Source organism: Pseudophryne corroboree (genome assembly GCF_028390025.1).
Source record: "Pseudophryne corroboree isolate aPseCor3 chromosome 3 unlocalized genomic scaffold, aPseCor3.hap2 SUPER_3_unloc_49, whole genome shotgun sequence".
In the NCBI taxonomy this organism is placed as follows: Eukaryota; Metazoa; Chordata; class Amphibia; order Anura; family Myobatrachidae; genus Pseudophryne; species Pseudophryne corroboree.
The window spans coordinates 138,204-154,015 of NW_026967540.1; the positions used below are offsets into that span (position 1 = coordinate 138,204).

Genomic DNA, 15,812 nt, shown 5'->3' on the forward strand with positions numbered 1-15,812 from the left:
GGCGTTTTATGGGCGTGTGGCTGAAAACGCTACCGTTTCCGGAAAAAACGCAGGAGTGGCCGGGGAAACGGTGGGAGTGCCTGGGCGAACGCTGGGTGTGTTTGTGACGTCAACCAGGAACGAAAAGCACTGAACTGATCGCACAGGCAGAGTAAGTCTGAAGCTACTCAGAAACTGCTAAGTCGTTTGTGATCGCAATATTGCGCATACATCGGTCGCAATTTTAAGAAGCTAAGATTCACTCCCAGTAGGCGGCGGCTTAGCGTGTGTAACTCTGCTACATTCGCATTGCGACCGATCAACTCGGAATGAGGGCCTTTGTTCGCAATTCTGCTAAGCTAAGATACACTCCCAGAGGGCGGCAGCCTAGCGTTTGCAGTGGTGCTAAAAGCAGCTAGCGAGCGAACAACTCGGAATGACCACCAATGTCTGTGCAAAGTAGCCCATGAAGGTTTACCAGAACCTATGCCTGCCTCACTGTACACATGGGTAAGCGTTTTCGTGACCCGGCGGCGTGTTGTTGGAGCGACTCTAAGGTGCGTATAAGATGCTTTTTTAGAAAGATAACTCAAAACAAATAGTAATACTATAAAAATAAAATAAGAAAACTTACGGCTGCTAAAAAACAGCAGCCCTCTGACCATGGTCCGGCTCCTGCCGCACCAAACAAAAAACTGATTTGCCTGAGCCAGGAGGCGGGAATATATGGACAGGCCCGTTGCATTCTGGGATGCCGAAAGCTTTGACCGTTTCTTGCAAATTCGCTGTCACGTCATCATATCCCAATGTTATCCTGTGGATAACCTGTGGACCCTGCCGGAGAAAGATATATATATCTAAGAGGATAGAATTTGATTGGTGTTGTAACACTGTTTTGTTGGCAGGTTACTTGATACTTTTGTCCTCATTGGTTACTATAGGTCAAGTGGAGGCGGTTCTCTCCGTGTCCCCGGACGTAGCGTGTGTCATATGATGTCACTTTGATGCGCTGGAGCACACGACGGACAGCGGCAGGGACGGTTCTACTGGGTATATTAATGACACGGGACGTGCACATGCGTGTATATGGTGACACTAAAACTACTGGATGATCATTCTGAATGTCTGAGGTATTGATACAATGCAAATTTGTTGAGATATTGTTTCTTTTTCAGATGGAGCAATGGATTGTGCACGTGATGCGACTGGTAAAAGGGAGCCATTGGTTTTGGCAGAGACCGGCATTTGTTTGTTGGTGATCCCTTGTAGACAGTGAGTAGTATCCATCTACAGTGAAAGAAGCATGGACACCAAGAATCTCAGCGGCAGAACAGTGGTCGTGAAAGTAGATCACGACCACAAGCATTTAGGGCACCTAGCAACCACCAATCATTCCAAACGCATCAGGAACTGCTCCAACAGTACAATGCCGGACCTAGCCAAACAGTCCCAGATCTGGTGAATTGGAGGGCCACGTGAGATGTGGTGGCAAGTCAGACTGGTGCTCATAAAACCAATCCAAGTCTTTCGGCCACTGTTCCACTGCTGAGAGTATACCTAAAGTTTATGTTATGCACACCAGTGCCTGCAGGAATGTACTGGTGTCTGAACTGTTATGCACACCAGTGCCTGCAGGAATGTACTGGTGTCTGAATGGAGAGGGATGCAAAACAAATGAACTCACAGACAGACTGGGGAATATGACATTACGTACACAGAAGGTGATAGGGTAACAAAATAAACACAAAGTGAACAGAGAAGCCCAGAGGCTAAGAAACTGGGTGTCTCCCTAGTATTAGGAATGCTCAGATGGAAAAAGCAAGATGTTGTGTTTTAATATGTAGAGAACCCGAAACGTTGTTGCTAAGGGCAACAGCAAACCCCTAAAGGGTTACCAACGGGTGTGGTAGTAAACTCCTTGGTCAGAGATGGAATGATAGACACAAGGAGAGTCTCCACAATCCTAATCCTCACTTGCAGTGCACAGGTTCAGCTTTCTGCCACTAAACTGACACCTGAACACCTTGCACAGTGAGAAAGGATTTTGGCAGGCAAGTCTTAGAATACAGCCGCAAACTTGCTAAGTTCACAGAGTAGCAAAAGAACCCCAGCAAGTTAAACGACTGACTCCAGTCTTACTGCTAGGTCTGGATTGGCAGAGTGTAGTACCAAATCCCCAGGCCTATTTGCAGTAAGCAACAACAAATACAAAGCTACACAGTACTGGCTAACTTTCAGGAACTGACTAACCAACAAAGATTCAGCAGCATCTGCTTAACCTGAGAAGAGGGTTTATAAAGCAGGTGCTGTCCACGCCCCACTCAGACCTCACAGACTGTGAGCACAAAAACCAGCATCGGATCCCCTGCCGTGCACAGAGCCTGTAACCACTGCACAGCAAAAGACCCGAACCGGAGTATCAGCTGCGCTCAGGTTACTCCGCTAGCACTTGTCTCCCGGTTGCCATGACGACGTGGCAGCACAGGGCAGGAGACCCTAACAGTTTAACACTAATGTGATAGCTATTTTTATGGTAATTATTTTTAGCAATAGAGTAGGACCTGCAGTATAGTGGAGTCACTTGTCGGGGGCTGCAGGCTTAAATGCACTGAGCAATACATGAACTAAAACTCCATCGTTTATTATTGTTAGTTAATATAGTGAGTGCAAGACACATTTATGTATGTAGTAAGGCTACTGGGAGACCTTAGATTGAGCAATATTGGATCTGTCCATTACATTCCCTAAAGTCATAACCTCAGAACTGCACAGAGCAGGAACCATTATTCACAAGTAATTAGGATAGTGTTCATCATGAGCAAGTCCACAATTACCGTCTGAAGGTTACACAATTATTTCAGGGATACACAATTGGTATTTGAGGATAAAGTCTTTAACAGAAAACACCCCTGAAGAAGTCACTATTGACGAAACGCGTTGGGTTACACACAATTTGGATTTAGAGTGAATTGGAGTGGATAAGAACAAGGTCGTCCATGCAAGGGTGACAACAAGTGCAAAACGCTTGTCTTATGATTATACAGATATGTACTTGTGATAAGCTTTTAACCTGTTTTACTTGAAGTTCTAGATTCAAATTTAATTTTATTTCTGAATCTTATGCGAATTGTATTTGGTGAGCTCAGGTCTACTGTATAGCAGGAAATATTTCATACCTGCATCATCTAACAAAATGCATATAGATTAGGCACTCCACAAAAAACAATACTAATTATATTATATACATACATACATACACATTTATATATAATTACTAATAATAAACTTCTGCTTGTTACTTTTAATAACATTATAGTGTTGTGGTTAATAACTCTCTACATGTGATATTTGTCATGGATAGCCTTGTGTTAGAAACACCCAACTGAGAACAGGGCTGATGGCGGAGGAGGGTGTAGGATAAGAGATTGCTGTAGTGACTGAGCAAGGAGAATATGTGACTTCTGTAATAAGTGTTTATTACTCACCTGTGCTGATATCTGTAGGGATCTCCTCCTCCTTACACTGCTGATCACCCCTCACATACGTCTCTTCTTCTCCCGCTATATCTTCTGCCTTCATATCAGTCACATACGTCTCTTCTTCTCCCTCTATATCTTCTGCCTTTATATCAGTCACATACGTCTCTTCTTCTCCCTCTATATCTTCTGTCTTTATATCAGTCACATACGTCTCTTCTTCTCCCTCTGTATCTTCTGCCTTTATATCAGTCACATACGTCTCTTCTCCCTCTATATCTTCTGCCTTTATATCAGTCACATACGTCTCTTCTTCTCCCTCTGTATCTTCTGCCTTTATATCAGTCACATACGTCTCTTCTTCTCCCTGTATATCTTCTGCCTTTATATCAGTCACATACGTCTCTTCTTCTCCCTCTGTATCTTCTGCCTTTAACTCAGTCACATACGTCTCTTCTTCACCCTCTATATCTTCTGCCTTTATATCAGTCACATACGTCTCTTCTCCCTCTGTATCATTGGCCTTTATATCAGTCACATACGTCACTTCTTCTCCATCTATATCTTCTGCCTTCATATCAGTCACATACGTCTCTTCTTCACCCTCTATATCTTCTGCCTTTATATCAGTCACATACGTCTCTTCTTCTCCCTCTATATCTTCTGTTTTAATATCAGACAGACGTTCTACCTAAAAAAAACAGAAAAAAACACTATAATGACATTTGCATACAGGCAGATTAAACTGAGGTGAAACAGTATAATATCAGTGTATAATACAGGTTGAGTATCCCATATCCAAATATTACGGAATATTCCGAAATACGGACTTTTTTGAGTGAGAGTGATATAGTGAAACCTTTGTTTTTTGATGGCTCAATGTACACAAACTTTGTTTAATGCACAAAGTTATTAAAATATTGTATTAAATGACCTTCAGGCTGTGTGTATAAGGTGTATATGAAACATAAATGCAATCTGTGCTTAGATTTCTGTCCCATCACCATGATATCTCATTATGGTATGCAATTATTCCAAAATACGGAAAAATCCGATATCCAAAATACCTCTGGTCCCAAGCATTTTGGATAAGGGAGACTCAACCTGTACATAGCTTCTTTACAGATCATATAGTGACAGTCACTTTGGTATATTGGGGAGACTATAAATCCCACCTACCTGATCCTCCTGTGGGATCCTATGATACTCCTCTGTACAGTCCTGGGAATACAGAGGACGGGGACATCTCTCTGGGGTATCTCTGTTACTGGGGCCATCTGTAGGAGACACACAGTGACTGAGTACAGTGTATATATGTGATTATCAGATGATGTGTGTATATAGGGTGCCCCCATACCTGCTCTCCCCTGTACAATACATGACAGTCTCCTCTTACCCAGTGATGTGAGGGGCCGGTGATTCTCCATCATCACGTCCTTGTACAGACCCCTGTGTTCCTCTATATACTCCCCCTCCTGCATGGAGACATAGACAGTGACATCCTGACACCTTATAGCAGGGCTGGCCAAACCGGTCCTCGAGATCTACCAACAGTACATGTTTTCCAGGCCTCCTGGAGATCTGTAGAATTGTCAGTTAGGAATGAATGCAGCACATCTTAATTAGTAATGACTACACCTGTGTACTAGCTAGGTGGTCTGGAAAATGTGAACTGTTGGTAGATCTCGAGGACTGTTTTGGCCAGCCCTGCCTTATAGGAACCTGACACAAACAGTGATACAGTCATCACCCAGAAACATCCCCCGGTATTACTGTATAATATCCCATTCCCAGCAGTCACCTCTCCAGTCATCACCCAGACACATCCCCCGGTGTTACTGTATAATGCCCCATACCCAGCAGTCACCTCTCCAGTCATCACCCAGACGCATCCCCTGGTGTTACTGTATAATGTCCCATTCCCAGCAGTCACCTCTCCAGTCTCAGCCGGACACATCCCCTGGTGTTACTGTATAATGCCCCAATCCCAGCAGTCACCTCTCCAGTCATCACCCAGACACATCCCAGGGTGTTACTGTATAATGTCCCATTCCCAGCAGTCACCTCTCCAGTCTCAGCCGGACACATCCCCTGGTGTTACTGTATAATGCCCCAATCCCAGCAGTCACCTCTCCAGTCATCACCCAGACACATCCCCTGGTGTTACTGTATAATGTCCCATTCCCAGCAGTCACCTCTCCAGTCATCAGCCAGACACATCCCCTAGTGTTACTGTATAATGTCCCAGTCCCAGCAGTCACCTCTCCAGTCATCACCCAGACACATCCCCCGGTGTTACTGTATAATGTCTCATTCCCAACAGTCACCTCTCCAGTCATCACCCAGACACGTCCCCTGTTACTACTGTATAATGTCCCATTCCCAGCAGTCACCTCTCCAGTCATCACCCAGACACATCCCCTGGTGTTATTGTATAATACCACATTCCCAGCAGTCACCTCTCCAATCAGCAGCTGAATGATCTTGTTGGTGAGTTCCAGAATCTTCTAGTCATTGTGTCTCTCATGTATCAGTGAGTGAGGTGGAGGCACTGTGACGGGGCTCTATGTCCTGCTTAGTCCTCCAGACACACGAGGGGGGCTGTTGGGTGTCTCATACTCACAGAATGTCTTCTTCACTACTGTGTAACCCTGCGAAATGGAGAAGACATCAATATCTCTGTAAAAACTCCCAGATACCCACACCTACCCGGTCATGTTCCTGTATTATTCCTATAGATATAAGTGACGTCACTGTGACACTCCCAGATTACCTCTCCAGTCATGTCCCTGTATTATTACTATAGCTATAGGTCATAATATTATTATAGCTATATGTGATGTCACTATCATGCTCTTAGACCAGCTCACCTCCCCAGTCATGTCCCTGTATTATTACTATAGATATAGGTGATGTCACAGTGACACTCCCAGATCACCTCACCTCCCCAGTCATGTCTCTGTATTATTACTATAGATATAAGTGATGTCAAAGTGACACACCCAGAGTCCTCACCTCCCCAGTCATGTCCCTGTATTACTATAGATATAATTGATGTCACTGTGACACCCCCAGATACTCTCACCTACCCAGTCATGTCCCTGTATTATTAATATAGATATAAGTGATGTCACTGTGACACTCCCAGATCTCATCACCTTCCCAGTCAAGTCCCTGTATTATTAATATAGATATGTGATGTCACTGTAACACTCCCAGATCCTCTCACCTGCCCAGTCATGTCCCTGTATTATTACTATAGATATAAGTGATGTCACTGTGACACTCCCAGATCTCATCACCTTCCCAGTCAAGTCCCTGTATTATTAATATAGATATGTGATGTCACTGTAACACTCCCAGATCCTCTCACCTGCCCAGTCATGTCCCTGTATTATTACTATAGGTATAAGTGCTGTCACTGTGACATTCCCAGGTGTGTGATATACATTTGCTTCATACTGCTCCAATTATCATCTGTTACACATGCCAGGGATATGAGGAGGAGGAGGAGGAAGGAGGAGGAAGGAGGAAGGAGGAAGGAGGAGGAAGGAGGAAGGAGGAAGGAGGAGGGAGGAAGAAGAAGAAGAAGAAGAAGAAGAAGAAGAAGAAGAACTAAAGACTGCAACCTAGTATAAAAATAATAACATGTCTTTATTAACAGGACACCACAGATTGCTCCTCCTGTACAATAATAATAACAGGACACCACAGGTTGTTTACCCTGTATAATAATAACAGGAAATCACAAGCTGCTTCTCCTGTATAATAATAATAATAATAATAATTACAGGACACCAAATGCTGCTGCTCCCTCTGTATAATAATAATAATAATAATAATAATAATAATAATAATAACTGGATTCCACAGGCTGCCCCTCCTGTATAATAATAATGACTGTATTCCACAGGCTGCTCCTCTTGTATTATAATAATAACAGGACACCACAGGCTGCTCCCCCTGAATAATAATAATAACAACAACAGAACACCAGAGACTGTTACTCTGTATAATAATAATAATAACAACAACAACAACAACAGGACACCACAGGCTGCTTCCCCTGTATAAAAACAACAACAACAACAACAATAACAAGACACCACAGGCTGTTTCCCCTGTATAATAATAACAACAACAACAACAACAACAACAAGATACCACAGGCTGCTCCAACTGTAAAATAATATTAATAATAATAATAATAACAGGACACCACAGGCTGTTCCCTGTGTAGTAATAATAATAATAATAATAATAATAAAAGGACACCAAAAGCTACTCCCCCTGAATAATAATAACAACAGGACACTACAAGTTGCTCCACCTGTATAATAATAATAATGAGTGAAAATATACAGATTTTCAAACCAGCGCCCCAACACAACAGTGCTGCTAAAGTGGTCACCCCCACTTTAAACAGTTCACAATACAATTTCAATTTGCAGATGTGCGCACCCTATGAGGTATATACGAATCCACAGTCTTAATATCCTGTTTTTTTCTGTTGAATGTTCAGTAATTATCCCACTTTCTCCTTAGGAGCCAAATGGACAACCTCTTCTTCCCTCAAAAATAAACCGGGATAAAGGAATATAGTGAAGTACAGTTTTTTATTTTTGTATACAACAACTAAAATTCATAAAATAAACTCCACCAACATTAGTGGGATAATTCTGCGTACCGGAATGAGTGGGGCGACCAGTGAAGGCTACCCTGAAGCGCTTAAGAGTACACAGGTACCTCCCGGGTAATCAGCACCGTATTCCCTCTGGCACCAGGCTTCCTGGATGCTTCCACGGATTCTTTGGTTGCTGCAGTCCGTCCCCAAAACAGGAGGAAGTGGGATAATTACTGAACATTCAACAGAAAAAAACAGTATATTAAGACTGTGGATTTGTATATACCTCATAGGGTGCGCACTTCTGCAAATTGAAATTGTATAATAATAATAATAATAATAATAATAAAAACAGGACACCACAGAATGCTCCTCCTGTATAATAATAATAATAATAAAAATAATAAAATAACAGGACACCGCAGGCTGCTCCTCCTGTATAATAATGATAATAATAATAATAAAATAACTGGACACCACAGGCTACTCCACCTGTATAACAATAATAACAGGACACCACAGGCTGCTCCCCCTGTATAATAATAACAACAACAACAGGACACCACAGGCTGCTCCCCCTGTATAACAATAACAGGACACCACAGGATGCTCCTCCTGTATAATATTAATAACAGGACACCAGAGGCTACACCCCCTGCATAATAATAATAATAACAACATGACATCACAGGCTGCTCACCCTGCATAATAATAACATCAATACATCACAGGCTGCTCCCCCTGTATAATAAAAATAATAACAGGACACCACAGGCTGCTCCCCCTGTATAATAATAACAGGACACCACAGGCTGCTCCTTCTGTATAATAATTACTGGACACCACAGGCTGCTCCTCCTGTGTAATAATAACAGGACACCACAGGCTGCTCCCCCTGTATAATAATAATAACAGGACACCACAGGCTGCTCCTCCTTGTAATAATAACAACAGGACACCACAGGCTGCTCTCCTGTATAATAATAACAGGGCACCACAGGCTACTCCCCCTGTATAGTAAGACGCCATTACCTGATCTCCACGGACACTGCGAGGCTGCAACAGTCGATGAAAACTCACTTCCTGTATGTGGACCGCACAGTCCGGAAGTATGGTGGAACGCACAGACCGGAAGTAGGGTATGATTGGCAACGGCTGTTACCTGGTTACTGGCCCCTCCCCTCCTCCACCCCGCCCACAGCCCGCCCTCTGTAATAATTAATACCATATATGTCCTCAGTGCAGGAGGCCGGCGGCCATTTTCTTGTAGACCAGTCGAGCAGCAGCAATAGGTTCCCTGGCCGTGTAGTGACGTCAGGAGCGGCGGCCATTTTCCCCTGGTCTGAGCTCCGCCTTCCTTCTATCATTCCCACAAGGCAGCAGGAGCAGAGAGCAGCCATTGCTGTGTCTGGCAGCAGGTAATGATATTATTATTATTATTCTATAGGCTGAGCAGCTCTGGTGTCAGGTTCTGTACTACAGGGGGAGCAGCCTCTGGTGCCTTGTTATAGTGCAGCTGGAGCAGCCTCTGGTGCTGCATTATCCCTGTACAGGTGGCTGACACTCTAGTGTCCTATTACTGTAATACAGGTGGTGCAGACCCCGCCGTTACCGTAATACAGGTAGGCAGACCCCGCCGTTACCGTAATACATTTGGTGCAGACCCCGCCGTTACCGTAATACAGGTAGGCAGACCCCGCCGTTACCGTAATTTAGGAGGCGCAGACCCCGTTGTTACCGTAATACAGGTGGCGCAAGATCCAGCCGTTACCGTAATACAAGTGGCGCAGATCCCGCCGTTACTGTAATACAAGTGGCACAAGACCCCAGCCGTTACCTTAATACAGGTGGCACAAGACCCAGCCGTTACCTTAATACAAGTGGCACAAGACCACACTGTTACCGTAATACAGGTGGCGCAGACCCCGTCTTTAACGTAATACAGGAGGCGCAGACCCCGTTGTTACCGTAATACAGGTGGCGCAAGATCCAGCCGTTACCGTAATACAAGTGGCGCAGATCCCGCCGTTACTGTAATACAAGTGGCGCAGACCCCGTCGTTACCGTAATACAGGTGGCGCAGACCCCGACGTTACCGTAATACAGGTGGCACAAGACCCAGCCGTTACCTTAATACAAGTGGCACAAGACCACACTGTTACCGTAATACAAGTTTCGCAGATTACCTTAATACAGGTGGTGCAGACCCCGCTGTTACCGTAATACAGGTGACGCAGACCCCGATGTTACCGTAATACAGGTGACGCAGACCCCGCTGTTACCGTAATACAGGTGACGCAGACCCCGATGTTACCGTAATACAGGTGACGCAGACCCCGCTGTTACCGTAATACAGGGGGCGCAGACCCCGATGTTACCGTAATACAGGTGACGCAGACCCCGCTGTTACCGTAATACAGGTGGCGCAGACCCCGCTGTTACCGTAATACAGGTGACGCAGATCCCAGCGTTACAGTAATTCTATATACGGGACATCACAGGTGTTGTGTCCTGTGGCATTGTGCTGTACAGGGGGAGCGGCCTGTATTGTCATAATATACGGGGCTAGCATCCTGTGCTGTCATAGTATACAGGGGGAGCATCCTGTGCTGTCATAGTATACAGGGGTAGCGGCCTGTGTTGTCATAATATACAGGGATAACATCTTGTCTTGTCATAGTATACAGGAGGAGCAGTCTGTGTTGCAATAATATACAGGGGTAGCATTCTGTGTTGTCATAATGGACAGGAGGAACAGCCTGTGGCATCCTACTCTATAGGGGGAGCAGCCTGTGGTGTCCTGTTGTTGTTATTATTATTATTATACAGGAGGAGCAGCCTGTGGTATCCTGTTATTATTGTACAGAGGGAGCGGCCTGTGGTGTACAGGTATTATTATTATTATACAGGGAGAGCAGCATGTGGTGTCCTGTTATTATACAGGAGGAGCAGCCTGTGGTGTCCTGTTATTATTATACAGGGGAAGCATTATTATTATTATACAGGGGGAGTAGCCTGTGGTGTGCAGTTATTATTATTATTATTATTATTATTATACAGGAGGAGCAGCCTTTGTTGTCATATTATTAATATTATAAAGAAGGAGTAGCTAGTCGTGTCCACTTATTATACAGAGGCAGCAGCCTGTGGTGTTTTGTCGTTATTATTATTATTATTATACAGAAGGGAGCGGCCTGTTGTGTCCTATTATTATTATTTTTTTGCAGATGGAGCAGCCTGTGGTGTCATTTTATTATTACTTTAAAGGAAGAGCAGAAGGGGGTTTTCTGTTGTTATTAGTATAATACAGGTTTTTGTGTATGGTTATTATTATACAGGGACAGCAGCTTGTGGTGTCCTGGTATTATTATTATTATTATTATACATTGGGAGTAGTGGTGATATCACAGTGACATCACTTATATCTCTAGTAATAATACAGGGGCATGACTGGGGGGTGAGGGAGATCTGGGAGCGTCACAGGGACATTACTAATATCTCTACTAATAATACAGGGACGTGACTGGAGAGGTGAGGGGATCTGGGAGCGTCACAGTGACATCACTTATATCTATAGTAATAATACAGGGACATGACTGGGGAGGTGATGGGGATCTGGGAGTCTCATAGCGACATCACTAATATCTATGGTAATAATACAGGGACATGACTGGGGAAGTGAGGGGGATCTGGGAGTGTCACAGTGACGTCACTTATATCTGTAGTAATAATACAGAGACATGACTGGGTAGGTGAGGGGGATCTGGGAGCGTCACAGTAACATCACTTACATCTATAGTAATAATTCAGGGATGTGAGTAGGAGGTGAGGATCTGGGAGCGTCACAGCACAGTGACATTACTTATATCTATAGAAATACAGGGACATGACTGGGGAGGTTAGGGGATCTGGGAGTGTCACAGTGACATCACTTATTTATTCTTCATTCACTAGGGGGCACTGTAGTACTTTTGGGATATGGACGGTGTGTGCAGGGATAGGCACATTTAAACATCGGAGCCTCCCCATTACACTGAGGTAAGGAGCAGGCGGTCAGCTTATGCCGCCGCCGCTCCATTGGCCCAGTTTGTTGCTGTGATAGTGGGGTAGTCAGCTGCTGCTGCCGCCCCTCCATGTGTGGGGAACGTGTTTTGCATGAGCTGCTTACTAAGGTATAGCTTTACTGGCTCAAACTCCCCTGCTTCCCGGCTCCCACTAGTGGTCAGACATATACTGCCACTGGGCACCTGTGTCGCTTCACACCTGCCTGCTCCCCGGCACCCGACAGCGCAGCCGCTGCCCTCTACAATCTGCCCCTCTAGACAACTGGGAAGCGGCTCCCAGCAGTGGTCAAATAATGCTGCCGCTGGGCACCTGTCAGGCTACATCTCACTGCTCCAGAGAAGCGTCTCTCGGCAGCGCGGCTCCCAGCAGCGGACAGATCACACTGCCGCCGCTGGACGCCCATAACACCACACATCTACCCCGCTCTCTGGCTTCCACAAGCGACCATGGTGGGTAGCTGCTGCAGGGCGCTGTCACTCAGAGCCGGTGCTTGGTATATAATGCGGGGGGGGGGGGGGGGGGATGGACGAAGCTAGGCGCGGCTCACTGCTTTAAGCATTTGGGGAGGTCATGGCGGTCCCTAGTTCAGCGGTTCCCCTAAATATAAGGGATGGTGGCCAGGGCTATAAGGGACATAACAGGCTATTGCCTAGGTTATGAGTGCTTTTGGGGGTACATAGGTTTTACATCTAGGGTATAGTCAGATGTCTATATGTTTAAAAAACAAACACATGCTGGGACGCCATTTTCACACAAAGGTTACACACCTACTTCCTGCTTCTTCCTACAGCAATATGTCAGTCCTACAACACACGGCCACTGGAGGGGGCAGGGGTGTTTAGTAGGTGGCACAGCGACCATCATAGATTTCCTCTATGACACAGTGCGGTGCACGTGGTATTATAGACGCTACAGTTATTTTCACTGAGTTGTGCGGACGTTGTCTCACTGTATTATTGTCTGTCTGTCTGCATGACAATATCAGAAACAGCAGCTTGTCTGTGATAACTGTGAGAATGCCTGATTTGCAGTCAGAGTTGTCCGCTGCACGCAAAAGACCATGAGGCGGCTAAGTCTGATTCACGGATAATACCGTGTGAGCAGCCAATGTGGGCTCAGGATGTTTCTAGAACTTTGCTGGGTTACAAAGTCCAATTTCTAAGAATGGTCATCGTTTGTCTCATAATTACATTCTGATGGTGCAATGCCACATCTGATATCTCAGCATTGGGTCAGGGGTCAGATAGTGAGGTCACTAATAGCCCGAGCTATGATGATCTCATTAGAGCGGTACGCCAGCTGCTAGGTTGCACTGAAACATATGAGGTTTTATTGCTAGCAGACTATGGGCGACTGCGTGTTTTTCTTATTCATATCTCTTAATAAGCATTTCATAGAAGCATGGCTAAATCCAGTTAAACACTTTTCTGGGACAACACGATTTCTGTCTAAATATCTTTTCCCACAGGCTATGACAACTAAATCGCCATCGGTGGAGTCTTCAGTTTCTAAACTGTCACTAAAATTGACTATTCCAGTCCCAGGTGCAGCTACGCTTAAAGACCCCTCGGAGAGTAAGCTGGAGGCCATGCTAAAGTCCATGTATACAGCAACAGGGGTGATGCTTACACCTGTTTGAGTTGGAATTTGGGTTAACAAGGCTGTAGTTGCATGGGCGAAACAGCTCAGGTTAGGCCTACAACAGGGTTTTCCCTCAGACCAGCTTATATTTCTTACCGATCACATTTGTGAATTGGTTGAGTATTTAGGTACGGCTTCGTTGGATGTGGGACAAGTTTATTCTTGGCTTGCGGCCCAACAGCCGCTGTGGTTGCGTTCTTGACAGGCCGAGGTAGATTCCAAACGAGGAATAGAGGCGTGGCCTTCTACTGATGTTATTTGGTCCTGAATTGGACAAATGGAATTCTCAGTCAACGGTGTTGATGGGGGGGATCTGTTTTCCTGCCTTTGCCTGCACCAGTTCCTTAAAGGAAATACACTGGACCAGCGTTCAAATCTATTAGACCGCAGTCCTTTCGAGGCTGGGCTAGAGGAACAACCATGCAGAGGGACGTGGTTTTCAACAAACCACTAACCGTCGTCAGGACACAAAGGTCGCTGACAAGCCAGTGGCATGACGGGCTTCCAGCCCATCTCGGCTCTTCAGTTGTGGGAGCACGCCTTCAGAAGTTTCCCTTCATGTGGTTTCAGCCATCAAAGATGGGTGGATCCGCAATTTTGTTTTCAAAGGTCTCAATGAGTTTGATTGTCTACCACCAATGCGTTTTTTCAAGACAGGTCTGCCTGTGTCAGCAAACAAGTGAGCAGGTCTGCAGGCCACTATTCAGTCTCTCGTACATTCAGCAGTTTTGGTTCAGGTTCCAGTACACCAACAAGGTCAAGGGTTTTATTCCAATCTTTTTGTAGTACCAAAGCCGGATGGCTCAGTCACACAGATATGGAACCTAAAGGGGTTCAATCGGTACGTCACTTACTACACATTCAAGATGGAATCCCTACGGTCAGTGATTGCAGGTTTAGAACCACAGCAATTCATGATTTTGCAGGTTCTCAAGGATGCGTACTTACACATTCCAATTTGGCCACCGCATCAGGCGTACTTAAGTTTGCAGTACAACAAGCGCCTCGGGTATTCACAAAAGTGATGTCTGTGATGATAGTTCATCTCAGATCCCTGGGAGTGATAATCGTTCCGTACTTAGATGACCTTCTCATCAAGGCTTCGTCTCAACAAATACTTCATAAACATGCCTTACTGTTGTACAGTGCACTAGTTCAGTACGGTTGGATTGTCAACTTTAAAAAAAAATCAAGTCATGTCCCGTGTCAAAGAATTCAGTTTTAGGAATGATTCTGATTACGGTGGATCAACGCATTTACCTGCCACAACAGAAAGTACATGCTATTCGTCATCTAGTACTGCTAGTGCTCAAACCACGGACAGTCTCGGTGCATTTGTGCATTCGACTGGTAAGACAGATGGGGCATCTTTCATCACACTCCAGTTCAGAAGATTTCCACTTCAGGTCCCTTTCAACTGGATCTTCTCGCATAGTGACACAGGCTCTCATCTACAAATTCACCAGATGGTGCGCTTGTCTCCAGGGCCAGAGTATCAATACTCTTGTGGCTCCACATACACAATCTCACTGCGGGAAAAAGGTTCGGAGTCTGGAATTGGATAATTCTGATGACGGACGCAAGTCTCAAAGGTTGGGGAGCAGTGGTCCAACATTGCCAGTTTCAGGGTCTATGTTCAGACCGAGAAAGATTACTGTCAATCAGTGTCCTGGAACTCAGGGCAATTTACAACGCTCTGCGTCAGGCAGTTCACTTGCTCCTGTCTCAGACTGTTCAGGTTCAGTCGGACAACGCAACGGAAGTCGCATACATCAACAAACCAGGAGGGACTCGAAGTCACATGGCCATGCGAGAAGTTGCTCAAATCCTCAATTGGGCCGAACATCACCACGTGATATTGTTGGCGGTCTTCATTCCAGGAGTGCACAACTGGAAAGCAGATTATCTCAGTCGTCAGGATTTTCCTCCAGCTGATTCCGCTATGTCCAGACCTACTACAGCAGGGGTCATTCCTTTACCCCAATTTAGCGTGGCTGCGTTTTACGGGGTGGTTGTTGAGATCACTC

At 45.2% G+C, this 15,812-nt stretch overlaps 1 protein-coding gene across 1 annotated transcript in view; it reads right to left on the reverse strand.

The window, feature by feature from the left end:
- LOC134984308 (oocyte zinc finger protein XlCOF7.1-like) overlaps positions 1-9,177 on the reverse strand; it is a 30,310-nt gene extending 21,133 nt beyond the window's left edge. The window contains exons 1-5 of the mRNA XM_063949922.1: positions 9,112-9,177; positions 5,915-6,106; positions 4,852-4,930; positions 4,631-4,732; positions 3,471-4,142 (exon numbers count right to left, since the gene is read on the reverse strand). Of these exons, the coding sequence (XP_063805992.1) occupies positions 3,471-4,142; positions 4,631-4,732; positions 4,852-4,885 (808 nt within the window). The 5' untranslated portion in view covers positions 4,886-4,930; positions 5,915-6,106; positions 9,112-9,177. The remainder of the gene's footprint in view (positions 1-3,470; positions 4,143-4,630; positions 4,733-4,851; positions 4,931-5,914; positions 6,107-9,111) is intronic.
- Between the last annotated feature and the right edge of the window lie 6,635 nt (positions 9,178-15,812).